The 15,818-nt window shown below is 36.2% G+C and overlaps 1 protein-coding gene across 3 annotated transcripts in view; it reads left to right on the top strand.

Moving 5' to 3' along the window:
• Positions 1-15,818, top strand: part of SEPTIN7 (septin 7) — a 108,712-nt gene that overhangs the window by 54,665 nt on the left and 38,229 nt on the right. For all 3 annotated transcript variants that reach the window (XM_007446119.1, XM_007446118.1, XM_007446120.1), the window contains one exon: positions 9,813-9,919. In XM_007446119.1, the coding sequence (XP_007446181.1) occupies positions 9,813-9,919 (107 nt within the window). The remainder of the gene's footprint in view (positions 1-9,812; positions 9,920-15,818) is intronic.

The following is a 15,818-nucleotide window of genomic DNA, read 5'->3' as shown; positions in this document are numbered from 1 at the left end:
ACGGGCCTAGTTGCTCCGTGGCATGTGGGATCTTCCCAGACCAGGGCTCGAACCCGTGTCCCCTGCATTGGCAGGCAGATTCTTAACTACTGTGCCACCAGGGAAGCCCCAACATTTCTTTTTATTTATTTTGAGGCTAGTACCTGTTAGAATCATTATGTTGTCAACCTTTCCCTTCTACTCTCTTCTCAAATGTCTCACATGTTTATTCCCCCCCAAAAAGAAAAGTTTATAAATATAAACATTTTTATTTTCTAAAAGATGTAAATTCTAAAGACATTTAGTAAGGTGAAGTCCCTTTTTCTCCCTCCTTCAGTTCCAGTCCCTTCTCTAGTGACAAGCATTATTAAGTTGTTACAAGTTTTCTGGCATTTTTCTATAATTTTATATACACTAGTCATTCCCATGTAGATTTCTTTTTTATATAAATGGTACTGTGCTGTAAATACTATTCTGTGAATGTTTTTTTCCCTATCATTTAATATATTATACTTTTATTCATGTCTGTATGTAAAGTAACTCATTCTTCAGAGTATGGGGTATTCAGTACTGTGTGATTATCATGATTTATACAGTCTACTGTTGATGGACAATTAAACAATGCTTAATTTCCTTGAATTTTTAGGCACACGTATAAAAGCTTGTATAATATACATTTCTAAAAGTGAAATTGCTGGGTCAAAAGGCATGTGCATTTAAGTTGTGATAGACTGCCAAATTGTTCCTCAGAAAAGCGATAGCATGGCACAAAAACAGAAACATAGATCAGTGGAACAAGATAGATACCCCAGAGATAAACCCACGTTACCTGTGGTCAACTGATCTATGACAGAGGAGGCAAAGATATACAATGGGGAAAAGACAGTCTCTTCAATAAATGGAGCTGGAAAAACTGGACAGCTACATGTAAAAGAATGAAATTAGAACACTCCCTAACACCATACACAAAAATAAACTCAAAATGGATTCGAGACCTAAATGTAAGACTGGGCAGTATAAAACTCTTACAGGAAAACATAGGAAGAACACTCTTTGACATAAATCACAGCAAGATCTTTTTTGATCCACCTCCTAGAGTAATGGAAATAAAAACAAAAATAAACAAATGGGACCTAATGAAACTTCAAAGCTTTTGCACAGCAAAGGAAACCATAAACAAGACCAAAAGACAACCCTCAGAATGGGAGAAAATATTTGCAAACGAAGCAACTGACAAAGGATTAATCTCCAAAATTTACAAGCAGCTCATGCAGCTCAATAACAAAAAAACAAACAACCCAATCCAAAAATGGGCAGAAGACCTAAATAGACATTTCTCCAAAGAAGACATACAGATGGCCAAGAAGCACATGAAAAGCTGCTCAACATCACTAATTATTAGAGAAATGCAAATCAAAACTACAATGAGGTATCACCTCACACCAGTTAGAATGGGCATCATCAGAAAATCTACAAACAACAAATGCTAGAGAGGGTGTGGAGAAAAGGGAACCCTCTTGCTCTATTGGTGGGAATGTAAATTGATACAGCCACTATGGAGAACAGTATGGAGGTTCCTTAAAAAACTAAAAATAGAATTACTATATGATCCAGCAATCCCACTACTGGGCATATACCCAGAGAAAACCATAATTCAAAAAGACACATGCACCCCAGTGTTCATTGCAGCACTATTTACAATAGCCAGGTCATGGAAGCAACCTAAACGTCCATCAACACATGAATGGATAAAGAAGATGTGGTACATATGTACAATGGAATATTACTCAGCCATAAAAAGCCCTAAAAATTGAGTCATTTGTTGAGACGTGGATGGATCTAGAGACGGTCATACAGAGTGAAGTAAGTCAGAAAGAGAAAAACAAATATCGTATATTAACGCATATATGTGGAAGCTAGAAAAATGGTACAGATGAACCAGTTTGCAGGGCAGAAACAGAGATACAGATGTAGAGAACAAACTTATGGACACCAAGGGGGGAAAACTGCAGTGGGGTGGGGATAGTGGTGTGCTGAATTGGGCGATTGGGATTGACATGTATACACTGATGTGTATAAAATTGATGACTAATAAGGACCTGCAGTATAAAAAAAAAAACACAACTAATTACTAAACTTTTTTGGGGTTATTTGTATGGAAATATGTGAACAGAAATGTTTCAGACATTACATGAAATTTCTAAAAATCTTTTGTGTTGTGGTATAATGTTATAAGTCATAATTCTAGTTATTGCTTTAAAATGTATATCTCAGAAATAACTAAATTTCCTTGTCAATTGCATTATTATGAACTTTCATCAAATCTTTAACCATGGTCATTTTTAAGTCTTCTGTCATTTACAGACAGTTCTGGGTGTACTCTGATGCTTTTGCAAAAATGTTCCTATAAAAGGGTTTCATCTTCAAGGAATTCATGGAACAGACTCTGACAAGTACATGTTTCTGGTAACTGACTACTGCTGAACTGAATGAATAAGCATTTTCAGAACTCTGATGGAAAAGTGCTAACAAAAGATCAAGATGAAAAAAAGTAATTACATGGGACAGAGTGAATTGATGAGGATGATTATTTTTGTGACTTTCTGTTTGAATAAAAAAAAAAAAAAAAGAAAAACAGTAGTGTGATGATGGGGCAGGTCCTGGTTCCTCCTCAAGGAATATACACAGCAATACCTTTGAGTTCTTCTGTGGAACTGAGGCTCCCACCCAGGTGGGAGATGGTAACTTCAGGCTGAGCACAAGATTCCTGGAATGCCACCCTGTTACCTCACCACCAACCAATCAGAAGAAAGTCTGCACACAGTGGAAGATAATAAAGACCCTGACCCCCTCCACTAATGAGTCTCCCTTTAAAAACTTTCATGGTTGAGCAGAATCTTTGGAGTTGGTTTTTGGACACAAGTTGCTAGTCTCTTGCAAAAAGCAACCTTTCCATTCCTACCAGCACTTGTCTCTCAAAAGTATTAGCTTTTGAGCAGCGAGCAGCCAAACCTGAGTTCAGTAACATGGGAGCAGGAGTCCACACACCACCAAGCAATTCTCAGACACCATCTGAGTTTCCTACAATCAATTCAATTCTGAAACTGTCTACCTGGAGATAGCATCAGATTCTACAAGTTAAAGGCTCAGTCCTATAAGACTGCCCCCTTCCCCCAGTTGCCACTTCAGACACCAGTCACAAGTCCAGGTCTTTCTGACCCACCAGCTGTAAAATCGGAGCTTCCAATGACCCTTTCCTTGAGTTTTCATACCAGGGAAGAGCTAAATCGGACTCCTTGTTGGGTCTGTTTCTTTGAGTTTAACCTTTGCTTTTTGTTGCTTTTGTTATATAATCATACATAATGACCACCGGCTGTCTGAATGTTAAACCAAAGTGCCTTTGTTCAGGGAAACATCCTGACCCTGTCTACCTGTGAATTGCTGCAGAAAAGAAGAAATTAACACATCTGCTCCCTGGAGGCTGGCCATTCTAGGAGATATTTGCAAGGCTTATGGCCTTTTTACTTTACTTCCTAGCCTCCTCCCCCTATCTGTTCTATAAAAGAAGCTGGCATTCTTTCAAAATAATGTAGTTTTTTGGGGGACTCTTGTCCGCCATCTTCTTGGTCTGCTGGCTTTTCAAATAAAGTCATTACTCCTTGCCTCAAAAAAAAAAGAAAAGCGATACTGGTTTACAGTTCCAAGAGCCACTCTGAGGGTTGATCTATTTTCTTTAGGCTTAATTAGGCACAGGTTTTTCTCTGAACACCACTTTAGTCATATCTCTTAGGTTTTTGTATATATTACTCATTTTGTTTGTATTTGAGTAGTTTTTCAGATAAGAGTTGAGGGGAGATACTGTTTTATGTCTAAGTGGGCAAATGGATTGTGTTATTTTGTTGTTAATTTATAATTTCACTGCTTGTAGTCAGAAAATATGATCTGTAGATTTTTGTGTTTTTCAGTACTGATTGATTTTCTTTATAGCCAAAACATGATCTGATTATGTAAGTGCTTCATAGGTATTTGAAAAATATGTTTTTTCTCTGGGTAGGAATTTTTGTATTTTTTTGAAAATCAGCCATATTAATTATTTAGATCATTTCCATTTTTTAATCACTTTATCAGTATCTGAGAGGCCTGTTTGCCTTTCACTGTATATGTTCTCTTAATTCCTCATTGTTTCTAAGTTTTTGTCTTACGGAATTTGTCCTTTTCATTTATGTTATCCAGTTTATTGACATACAGTTATTAATAGTACTCTCTTATAATTTTTTTTATTTCTGTAAAATTGGGAGTAATATCCACACTTTCTGATTTTAGTAATTTGAATCTTCTCTTTCTTTTATTCTCAATCACTCTAGCTAAAAGGGTTGTTAATTTTGTTGATCTATTCCAAAAGCTAACTTTTGGTTTGGTTGATTTTTCTCTGTTGTTTTCTGTTCTCCATTTTATTTATCTCCTCTCTAACTTTAATATTTCCTTTCTTTTGCTGGTTTTGGGTTTAGTTCTTTATTTTTTAGTTCCTTATGTTGTAAAGTTAGATTGTTGATTTCGGATCCTCATTTTTATGTATGTGTTTACAGTTACAAATTTTTCTTTTAGAAACGACTTTTCCGTATCTCATAAGCTTTGATATGTTGTATTTTCATTTTCTTTTTTTTTCATGGTATTTTCTAATTTACCTTGTGATTTCTTATTTGACCTGTTAGCTGTTTGAGTGTATTGTTTAATTTCCTTATATGTGTTAATTTTTTCATTTTCTTTCTGTTATTGATCTCGAGTCTCATTTTGTTGTGATAGGAAAAGATGATTTAAATCTTTTAAAGTTTACGGGGTTTCCTGGTGGCGCAGTGGTTGAGAGTCCGCCTGCTGATGCAGGGTACATGGGTTCGTGCCCCAGTCTGGGAAGATCCCACATGCCGCAGAGCAGCTAGGCCCGTGAGCCATGGCTGCTGAGCCTGTGCATCCGGAGCCTGTGCTCCACAACAGGAGAGGCCACAACAGTGAGAGGCCCGCGGACTGCCAAAAAAAAAAAAAAAAAAAAAAAAAAGTTTATCAAGACATACTTGGTTTTATGGTAAGTCTTGAAAAATACTCCCTGTGCACATAAGAAAAATGTGTATTTTGGTGTTGTTGAATGGAGTATTTTGTCTCTGTTTATTAGGTCCAGTTGGTTTATAGTGTTGTTCAAGTCCTCTGTTTTCTAATTTATCTTCTGTCTGTTTCTTCTATCCATTATTTAAGTGGAGTATTGAATTCTCCAATTATTATTGTAAAACTGTCTATTTTCCCCTTCAAAATTTTGCCAGTGTTTCCTTTATATATTTTGGGGCTCTGATGTTTGGTGTATATATGTTTATAATTCTGTAATAATATCCATTTCATGAATTGACCCTTTTTTGATAATAAATCCTAATTTGCATCTTGTATCAATTTTTTACTTAAGTCTCTTTTGTCTGATACAAGTATAGCCATCTCACCTCTTCTGATTACTGCTTACGTGGAATATCTTTTTTATCCTTTTACTTTCAACTTGTGTGTGTCCTTAGATCTAAAGTCTTTAGATCTTACAGATAGCATACAGTTGGATCGGAGTTTTTTTTAGCCATTCTGGCAGTCTGTGCCTTTGATTAAGACGTTTAATCCATGTACATGTAAAGTACTGGTAACAGAGAACTTAGTTTTGTCATTTTGTTGTTTTCTGTATGTCTTACAGCTTTTGAATATATCATTTTCTCCTTTACTGCCTTCTTTTGTGTTTAGTTGATGTTTTGTAGCATCACATTTTGATTCCCTTTCTCATTTCCTTATTTGTATATTCTGTAGATGCTTTCTTTGTAGTTATCATAGAAATTATATATAAAGTCTTAAATTATAATAACCTAACTTGAATTTATACCAATTTAATTTTAATTACATATACAAACTACTCATATACAGCCCCCACATACTTTTTTTTATTATTGATGTCACAAATTGTATCTTTGAACATTGTGTACTCAATAACACAGACTTCTAATTATTTCTTATTCATTAGTCTTTCAAGTCTTACAGAAAATGTAAAGTGGAGTTAGAAACCAAAATTACAATAATACCAGTTTTTATATTTGTCCATGTATTTACCTTTACTGGGGATCTTTATGTGTCTTTGAGTTACTGTCCAGGGTTCTTTCATTTCAACTGAAGGACTCCCTTCAGCATTCCTTGTGGAGGATGTGTAGTGGTAATGAATTCCCTCAGTTTTTGTTTATCTGGAAATATCTTAATTTCTACCTCAGCTTTTCAGCACAATTTTGCCAGATATAGAATTCTCATTTGACAATTGTATCATCATATTGTCTTCTGGTCTCCAGAGTTTCTGCTGAGAAATCAGCTGCTAATCTTATTGATGATACCTTCTGTGTGATATGTTGCTTCCCTCTTGCTGCTTTCAAGATTCTCTTTTTGTCTTTGTTTTTTATCAGTTTGATCATGATGTGTCTCAGTGCGGGTTCCTGGGTTTATCCTACTAGTTCAGTGAGATTCTTGGATTTGTAGATTCATGTCTGTCATCAAATTGGGAAAAAATTTGGTCATTTTTTTTTCCTTCAAATAATCTATTTGACCCTTTCCCTTTTTCCTTCTAAAGCTCTCATACTGTATATAATAGTTCAATAAATGGTGTCCCACATAGATACCTTAGGCTGTGTTTTTCTTCATTCCTTTTTCTCCTTAGACTCAATAATTTTAATTGTCCTGTCTTCCAAGTTTGCTGATTCTTTTTTAGACATGCTCAATTGCTTTTGAACCTCTATAGTGAATTTTTTCAGTTGTGTGTTTCAGCTCCAGAATTTTTTTGTTTTGTTTTGGTTTGGTTTTTTTACACAATTTCTGTTTCTTTGTTAAATTCTGGTTTTGTTCTTAATGTCATTTTCCTGATTTCCATCAATTGTTCATTGTTTTCTTTAGCTCTTTGGACATATTTAAGACAGCTATTTAGTTTAATTTATTATTTTTTTGCTATTTAAATTTATTTACTTATTTATTTGGCTGCACCAGGTCTTTAGTTGTGGTATGTGGGCTCTTAGTTGCGGTATGTGGGATCTAGTTCCCTGACCAGGGATTGAACCCGGGTTGCCTGCATTGGGAGCGCAGAGTCTTAACCGCTGGACCACCAGGGAAGTCCCTAAATTTATTTATTTTTAAAAAATTTTTATTGGAGTATAGTTGATTTACAGTGTTGTGTTAGTTTCAGATGTACAGCAAAGTGAATCAGTTATACATATATCTACTCTTTTTTAGATTCTTTTCCCATATAGGCCATTACAGAGTATTGAGTAAAGTTCCCTGAGCTATACAGTAGGTCCTTATTAGTTATGTATTTTATATATAGTAGTGTATATATGTAAATCCCAATCTTCTGATTTATCCCCCTGACCCCCATAACCATAAGTTTGTTTTCTACTTTGTTTCTACAAAACTCTTATCTCTGTTTTGTAAATAAATTCATTTGTACCCCCCTGTTTTTTAGAATCCACATGTAAGAGATATGATGTTTGTCTTTCTCTAAGACAGCTATTTTAAAGTCCTCATCTAGCAAGTCCACTATCTATGCTGCTTCAGGGATGGTTTCTGGGATTTTGTTTTGTTCCTTTTTATGGGCTCTGTTTTCTCTTTCTTTGAATGCTTTGTGATTTGTTGCTGTTGTTGAAAAATATGCATTTGAAAAAACTCATCCTGCCCTGTCTTTGCAGACTTGGTCATATGCCGGGGCAGATGTCTGATGATTAGCTGGGCATGATCTCAGCCTAGAGATCCAGTCTAAAGTGAAAGTGTAATGCCTTTTCACAACTTTTCTGAGCATGTTTATTGCTTGAGCCTGTATGTGGCTTTCTCAGTTTCCCCTGCATACATGGTTTCTTTTGAATGTCTTAATTCTCCAAGGAGTTTTACCTCAGCATCTCCTCAGGGCCTTAGGTGGTCTGTTGTGTCTCTCCACCCATAATTTTTTGCTCCAGGCATCTGTAGTCCTCCTGCACTTTAACCAGTGATGCCCAGTGCTTCTCCAACCTGAAATCCCAGTTAGGCAACACTAGTCCTTCTGACAGCCCCAAAGAGGTTAGAATGTTTTATCTGAGTAAAGTCTGCTCTGTTCCTTCTTGTTTGAGGGAATGACGCTGAAAACTCAGCCTCTGTGCACTGGTGCCAAATCGAATCTTGGAGACAGAGTTTTGGGTGAAGTAGAAAGTAACAGCTTTATTGCTTTGCCAAGTAAAGGGGGACACAGCGGGCTTGTGCCTCGAAAACTGTGTGTCCCAACCCAGGAGGATTTGGTGAGGAGTTTTATAGCAATGGTTCAAGGGCAGGGTTGCTTCTAAATGAAAATATTGTAGATACTTCTGATTATCCCCAAGTACTTGGGTTTTATTCTAGTCTTTCCTCCTTTATTCAAGGTTTAAAAGTTTAGAAAGAAGCAGGTATGGGGAACCTATAACTTATTTTCCCGTGACTTAGAAATTTCTAGGTCTAGAAAAAAGGGTATTCTCCCTCATTCAAAGGGAGTAAGCCCAGACCACCTACAATGGTTCTTACCTTCCTTTATTTATTTTTGGCTGCTTTGGGTCTTCGTTGCTGCACATGGGCTTTCTCTAGTTGCAGCGGGCAGGGGCTACTCTTTGTTGCAGAGCACAGGCTCTAGGCGCACGGGCTTCAGTAGTTGTGGCACATGGGCTCAGTTGTGGCTCACAGGCTCTAGAGCACAGGCTCAGTAGTTGTGGCGCACAGGCTTAGTTGCTCCGCAGCATGTGGGATCTTCCCGGGCTAGGGAATTGAACCTGTGTCCCCTGCATTGGCAGGCGGATTCTTAACCACTGTGCCACCAAGGAAGTCACCCAGTTCTTACCTTTCTTGAGAGCCAATATCAAAAGAACTCAACCTAGAAATAGAAATAGTAAGGTTAATATTGTGATATCAATTATTTAGGCTAAAGATGCCTATTAAACTCACTGAACTATTAACAATAACTAGATTCTTTAACCTGGTGCCATATTAATTGATAATTATTATGTGACTTTTAATCTGTTTTAACTTTGTATTTTGTATATCCTGAAGCTGTTTATATTAGTAAAAAATATCTGTACATTTGGTATGGTGTACTAGACTTGACATGAAGGGTCAGAGAAGAGTATGTGAATCTTAGTGGAAATCGTGTCTTACCTCTCTCCTTTCCAACTTCAGGCAGGAGCATTTTTATAAAAAGTAATTACCCATGATTTTTTTGGAGTCTGGTTTATAGAGAAGTACCCTTTATACTTAAGCTGATTGGTATATGGGTAAATTGGAAGTATTTTTTTGTGGTTCACTTTTGTACTAAGATGCATTGTGATTAATTTTTCTTCTTTTTATCAGCAGATTTCTACTTTTTATATAGCTGCATGATTTGTTTCCTTGGTCATTCATTGTCTGTAATAAACGTTTATACTTTTATTTTTTATTTCACTGAAGCAGCAGTATATAATCCAACTGGGATGTTTTCTTCATGACTAACGTTCATCTCTAGGAATACATTACTGTTAAAAATGGTGACTACAGATACATTACTTTTAACGAACACAGATGGTAGAATTATAAAGGTAAAAATCCTTGGAAACATGAGTCTAATTTGATAGATAAGAAAATGAGGGCAAAGAATTTATTCTAATAGAGAGTCTTTATAGTATAATTTCTAATGTCATTTCCTTGTCCCACTAAGAAGTACTTGCATAAAAGCAAGTTTGATTATAGCATTGGTTGAATATTTAAACTTGATAAGGTAGCTGAGTTTAACAGATTTCCACCTCTATTTCTTTTAGGTGAATCTGGACTGGGAAAGTCAACATTAATCAACTCATTATTCCTCACAGATTTGTATTCCCCAGAGTATCCAGGTCCTTCCCATAGAATAAAAAAGACTGTACAGGTATGTATATTGTTAACTGATGATAAGGTGGTAATGATGATAAGGTAATGTTAACAGATACAAAACACATTCTATAACTTTGTAGTATATTTCCATGGAGGTAGATTTCAAGTTTATCCTTAGCCAATGTAAAGTGGTAAACATGGTTGCTGATAAAAAAGAGAGATTGATTTATTGAGAGAAGTGCAGGTAATTAGAGGAATTTTCTTGATTAGAACCTTATAAATTTGTCTTGAGAACCCTCCTAGAGAGTATACTGGGATATAGTAACAGCTGGAGTTATGCTGCATTATGGTCGCTACTTGCTATATGTAGTAGCTATTTAAGTTTGTATGAGTTAGAAGTCAGTAAAACTAAAAATTCACTTTCTCAGTTGTACCAGTCACATTTCAAATGCTCAGTAGTCATGTGGCAAGTGGCTACCATTTGGGGCAGCACAGATATGTTTTCACCATTGCAGAAAATTCTTTTGGACAGCATAGAGAAAACATGATTCGTGTGGAAGCCATTATTATTTAAATACAGTGTTCTGTATTAGTGAGTGGCATGATACCACATGATAGTTGAATGGCAATAGCAATTTGTTAAGGCTTACAAGCTATGTGTGGTCTAATTTAGTACTTCTCGATCTTTAATATATATTCAGATCACCTGGGGAGCTTGTTAAATTCAGTTCCTGTTCTAGTAGGTCTGAGGTGGGCTGAGATTCAGTATTTCTGACAAAATCCAAGGTGATGCTCATGTTGCTGGCCCATATAGTGAAGTGCTAGACTCTCTAGCTCTGCATTGTCCAGTACAGTAGCTGGTAGCCACATGTGGCTGTTGAGCTCTTAAAATGTGGGTAGTCCAAATTGAGATGTTATGCAAGTATAAAATACACTCCAGATTTTGAAGACTTAGTTTGTAAAAAAGAATGTTATTTCATTAAAAATTTTTCTATTGATTACATTTTGCAGTAATGATAATTGGTTATATTGGGTTAAATAAAATACATTAATTTCACCTGTTACTACTTTCTAAAGTGGCTACTGAAAATTTTAAAATTATGTGGCTCACATTACATTCTTGTTGGGCAGCACCGCTCTAAACTATTGATTGAAAAAATTGTTGATGGACTGATGCAGTAATACACAGCACAGAAGCAGAAGAGAAGTGGAGTAAACAGTTCTGGCAGGAGCATGTTTTATTGAGGCAGTGACTCTGGAGCTGGATATTTTATTTCTCCTTCTTAAAGTTTTCTCTGTTTTAGGAATTAAAAAAAATTTTTTTTTATTTATTTATTTTATTTATTTATTTTTGGCTGCGTTGGGTCTTCGTTGCTGCGCGTGGTCTTTCTCTAGTTGCGGCTCGCGGGCCCTAGAGCACACACTCAGTAGTTGTGGTGCGCAGGCTTAGTTGCTCCGTGGCATGTGGGATCTTCCCGGACCAGGGCTCGAACCCGTGTCCGCTGCATTGGCAGGTGGATTCTGAACCAATGTGCCACCAGGGACGCCCAGGAATTTAAAAAATATCCTTCATGGAGCTTGAGATTTCAAATTACCTGCAAATATGTGTTCTGTTGATAAAAAATTGATACTGTACTACATTGCTTATTTTGTAATGTATTGAATATTTTAACCCTAAGCAAGAAGATATACTTTTAGCTTTCTTAATTTAAGTATTTAAATCCAGGATTAGTAACTAGGTATGTAGAAATGTTAAGGGAACCCCACAGTGTAGATTCCTAAATTCAGGTATATTTACTGTAAAATACCTGTTAAATATTGGTGGTCACGTATCTGCCAGTGGTGTTCTTGGTGATTAGTGCTGGTGAGGAAATTTTCTGAGTCCTCTTTGTAGTTTTAGCACATAGCATAATGCCAGGTCTAGATTAATAATAAAACAACACTCTGTGAGTCATTAACATCTTCCAGGTACTATTCCAAACACTTTAGATGCATTTACTTAATTAATTCTTTCAGTAACTTTATGAGGTAAGTGGTGTTCTTATCCCCATTTTACAGATGTGGAAATTGAGGCACAGAGATGGTGATATGCCAAGATCATGTAGTTAGAGTACCAGAACTAGGATACAAATCTAAGCACTCTGCTTTAGTCTGTAGTGTATCAACTGTACTATTTCTATACTGTAGATATTTAATAAGTGTTAGTTTAATAGATTAACCATTTCTTAATAAGTGGATTAGCTTTTCTTTACTTTTTAATAATGTTTGGTCCAACAAGCTGTCAGTTTTCTTTGATTTATATTGTCTTTTCCTTTAAAAACCTTACATATGGAGATAGTTTTCCCAGTTAGGCAATTTAGACAAAATGAAGACAAAATGATTTGATCAGTGAAGTCATCACTTCATAGTTATGTAATATATGAAAGTTTAGTTTAAAAAAAAAAAACCAGAAAAGTAGGTCATAAGGCTGATCTCTCTGATGCTGGCTAGGAAGGAATACTTAAGAGAAGTGGTTTTTTGTTTGTTTGTTTTATTTTTAAAATATCAAATGGTGCACACATAATGTTTGCTGTTGCTTATTAGATTTGAATTTTTAACCTGGACTCTGGAGGGTATTGACTGCCTGTAGGACTAGGCTTGAAATTCCAGTAAACTGCTTGGTGGATGATGGAAGCCAATTAACTCATAAAAGTTTTGTACCTTACCATGTTTTATTTTACTTTGTTTAATAAAGGCAAATGGACAATATTTCTAGCTCTCTTGATTCACCCAATGCAGTGATTTTTGCTAGTGTCTGAACAGGTGAAAGCATTGGCACATGCAATCTAAGGAATTCATCACATAGAAATCTAGTTTAACATGCTCTGCAACAAAGTATTTGCTCAAACAATGAGAGATTGTTTTACTCCCCCTCACCCCAACCTAGTTCTTAACACTTGTCTACTTTTGGCTTATTCTGCTCTGACCAAACCAACCTCCTTGCTGTTCTTTGAACAGGCTATTCCTACTTCCACCGCAGGGGCCTTCCACTTCTGTTTCTCCCTTGCTTCATAATTTTTATCAGTTCTCTGCTTAAAAGTTGCTTTCTTAAGGAAGCCTTTCCTGACCACCCTATAAACTCCTTCTAATTCCCACCCCAGGCTCCAAATGTGTAAGCTCTATAAGGGTAGGAACTCCACTTTATTCACTGCTGCAAGCTGAGTTCCTAGAACTGCATCTGTTACACGTTAGCATCCCATGTTTGTTGAATGACTGAACAAACAAGTTTTAAAAATTTATAAGACTTAGTGTTTAGTTGGGATATTTCAAACTTTGAGGGTCTTTGAAGTTTTATCTTTCTTTGGGTCTGTGAAGTTTTATAAAACAGTATCATAGATTAAGTGGAATAATTTTAAATTTGAGAGTCTTTTGAAATTTTAAATTTGATTATCTTTTTTGAAGTTTTGATTATTTTTATTTTGTCTTGAGCAGAATTTTTTTAATTTAAGTTTTGTTTTGTTTTGTTTTGTTTTTTTGGCTGTACGCAGGCCTCTCACTGTTGTGGCCTCTCCCGTTGCGGAGCACAGGCTCTGGATGCTCAGTGGCCATGGCTCACAGGCCCAGCCGCTCCGCGGCAAGGGGGGTCCTCCCAGACCAGGGCACGAACCTGTGTCCCCTGCGTCAGCAGGCGGACTCTCAACCACTCTGCCACCAGGGAAGCCCTTAATTTTTAAATTGATGTTTAATTTGTGTACTAAAAGGGCACAAATTAAACATAGAACTTGATGAGTTTTTATATATGTATTCATACATCCAGTTAACCACACCCAGATTAAGCTAAGATATAGTATGTTTCTAGGACCCTGGAAGGCTTTCCTATGCCTCCTCTCACTCAGTATTATACCCACCCCCAAATTAAACACCTTTCTGACTTCTATCTCCATAGATTAATCTTGTCTGTTCTTAAACTTCATTTAGATATATTCCTGTCTGATTTCTTTCACTGAAGATTATGTCTGTGGTATTTATTCATGTTGTGTACCTGTAGTTCTTTTCATTGTTGCATAATATTCCACTGTCTGAATATATCACAGTATCCCCTCTGTTGTAGATAAGCATTTGGCCTTTCACTTTTTGACTAACATAAATATTCTTGCATATATCTTTTGGTGGACATAAGTACTCATTTCTGTTGTGCATGTGTGTGTGCATAAAGACATTTCGTCATTTCATTTTATTTTCTTTGATTTCTTATGAGATTGAACAATTGTTCAGATTTCATTGAGTGCTTTGACCATCTTAATATTTCCTATCTTTTCCTTCTTAATTTGGAGAAGTGTCTTATCTAGGTAATAGTCCCTTACATTTCAGTCATTGCAGATAATTTCTCCCAGGCTGGCATCTGTTAAAGGTGGTGGGAGAGGCTCTCAGTTTGTCAGAATTCTATTTACATTGGTCTGTCTCCAAAATAATCCTGTCTAAACTCACTTTGCCTTCCTTTTTAAGATAACACAAGTGTCTTCTTCTATTGTGAATATCTTCCTAGCTCTCCCTGTTTTGAAAACAAAGGAGTTATTAGGACTAAGGGTATCTCTAGTAAGATTTTTAAGACAAAGGCTTGTGTACTACTGTTAAATCTCCCCCCTTTACCAAAAGTGAGACATTAACATTTGAGAACTGGGTTGATCCTGATTAGAATCCCAGAGAGGTCCTCTTTCCTGACTGTACCATGAAGGTATTCCTTGATATACTGGAAACAAGATGAAGATCATCTGAACTCTTTTTTTTCACTTACCCAGGAGAGAACATGACATGTTCCTAGTCATTCAGTGTAGTTAGAGAATAGAATGTAGTTTTTTTTTTTAGAGTTGACTGGCTTTTTACCAAGCTTGATAATCTAGCAGATGATCTGCTCTTAGAAACTCTTAAATTCTTTTAGTGAAGAGTGATCCAAAAGTATTACATCTTAGCCCAGACATATTAGACCAGGAAAAACATACAATCCTGAGTTTCAGAAGGCAAATATCTGCAATTTCCCTGACCTGAAGCCTTTCTGGAACACTTCCAACTGTCAAAAAGAAGAAGAGAAGAAACATCCTGTGATGTGGCAAATAGGGAGTGAAATTTTAATAAAGACCACAATTTCATAATCTCTTCCCTAAGCATTATTTATTTACAAGAGGCTTATATCTTAAAGAAGAAATTCCTTCACATTCACAGTCTTGGAAGGAAGGAGAAACCATCTACTCTGAGCAGAGAAATGATTCTGAGTTTCCAGTATATTAGTGGTTCTGATTTGAGTGAACTTGTAGTAATAGATAGAAGTCTTCTGAGATTAATTCCCAACCTCCTATCTTTGGCCTTAGGTACCTGAGCTGTGCAGTTCCAAATGTGAGCTGACATTCTAGTCCTGTAGTTCTTTATACCAGTGGTTCTCAAAGTTCAGTGTGTATCACAATCACTTGGAAGCCTTGCTCAAACAGATTGTTGAGTCCCCCTCCCCAGAGTTTTCTGTTTAGTCGGTTTGCGACAGGGCCCAAAGAATTTGCATTTCCAATAAGTTCCCAAACTATGCAGCTGCCAGTCTGGGTGCTATACTTTGTGGACCACTCCTCTGTAGTGTTTCTGGACTGCTGCAGACTGGTTTCATCCTATCTCTGTGGGAAGAAAGTAAGAGAGTGAATTGTTTTTCCTTAGTTCTTTCAGAATATTTCAAATTGAATGAAATGGCACTATGTTACTTTCAGTTTCATTCATATATATATTTTCCCAATAGACTGATTAAAATAAAGTGATAGAAAAAATTGAACACTTGAGCTCTACTTCATATTCCAATCTCAAATATAGGTGCTCAGATTAACAAAAATTTTAAGAAAAATATTACATACAATGTATATATGGTAGCAAATTTTATAATTCTGTTATATTTGAAAATATATCTTATTTCATGTCAGCAAAAGGTTGCCAACTGTCTC

This window comes from Lipotes vexillifer, unplaced genomic scaffold (genome assembly GCF_000442215.2).
Source record: "Lipotes vexillifer unplaced genomic scaffold, Lipotes_vexillifer_v1.1 scaffold822, whole genome shotgun sequence".
Lineage (NCBI taxonomy): Eukaryota > Metazoa > Chordata > Mammalia > Artiodactyla > Lipotidae > Lipotes > Lipotes vexillifer.
This window is presented reverse-complemented; position numbering and strand designations above follow the sequence as displayed.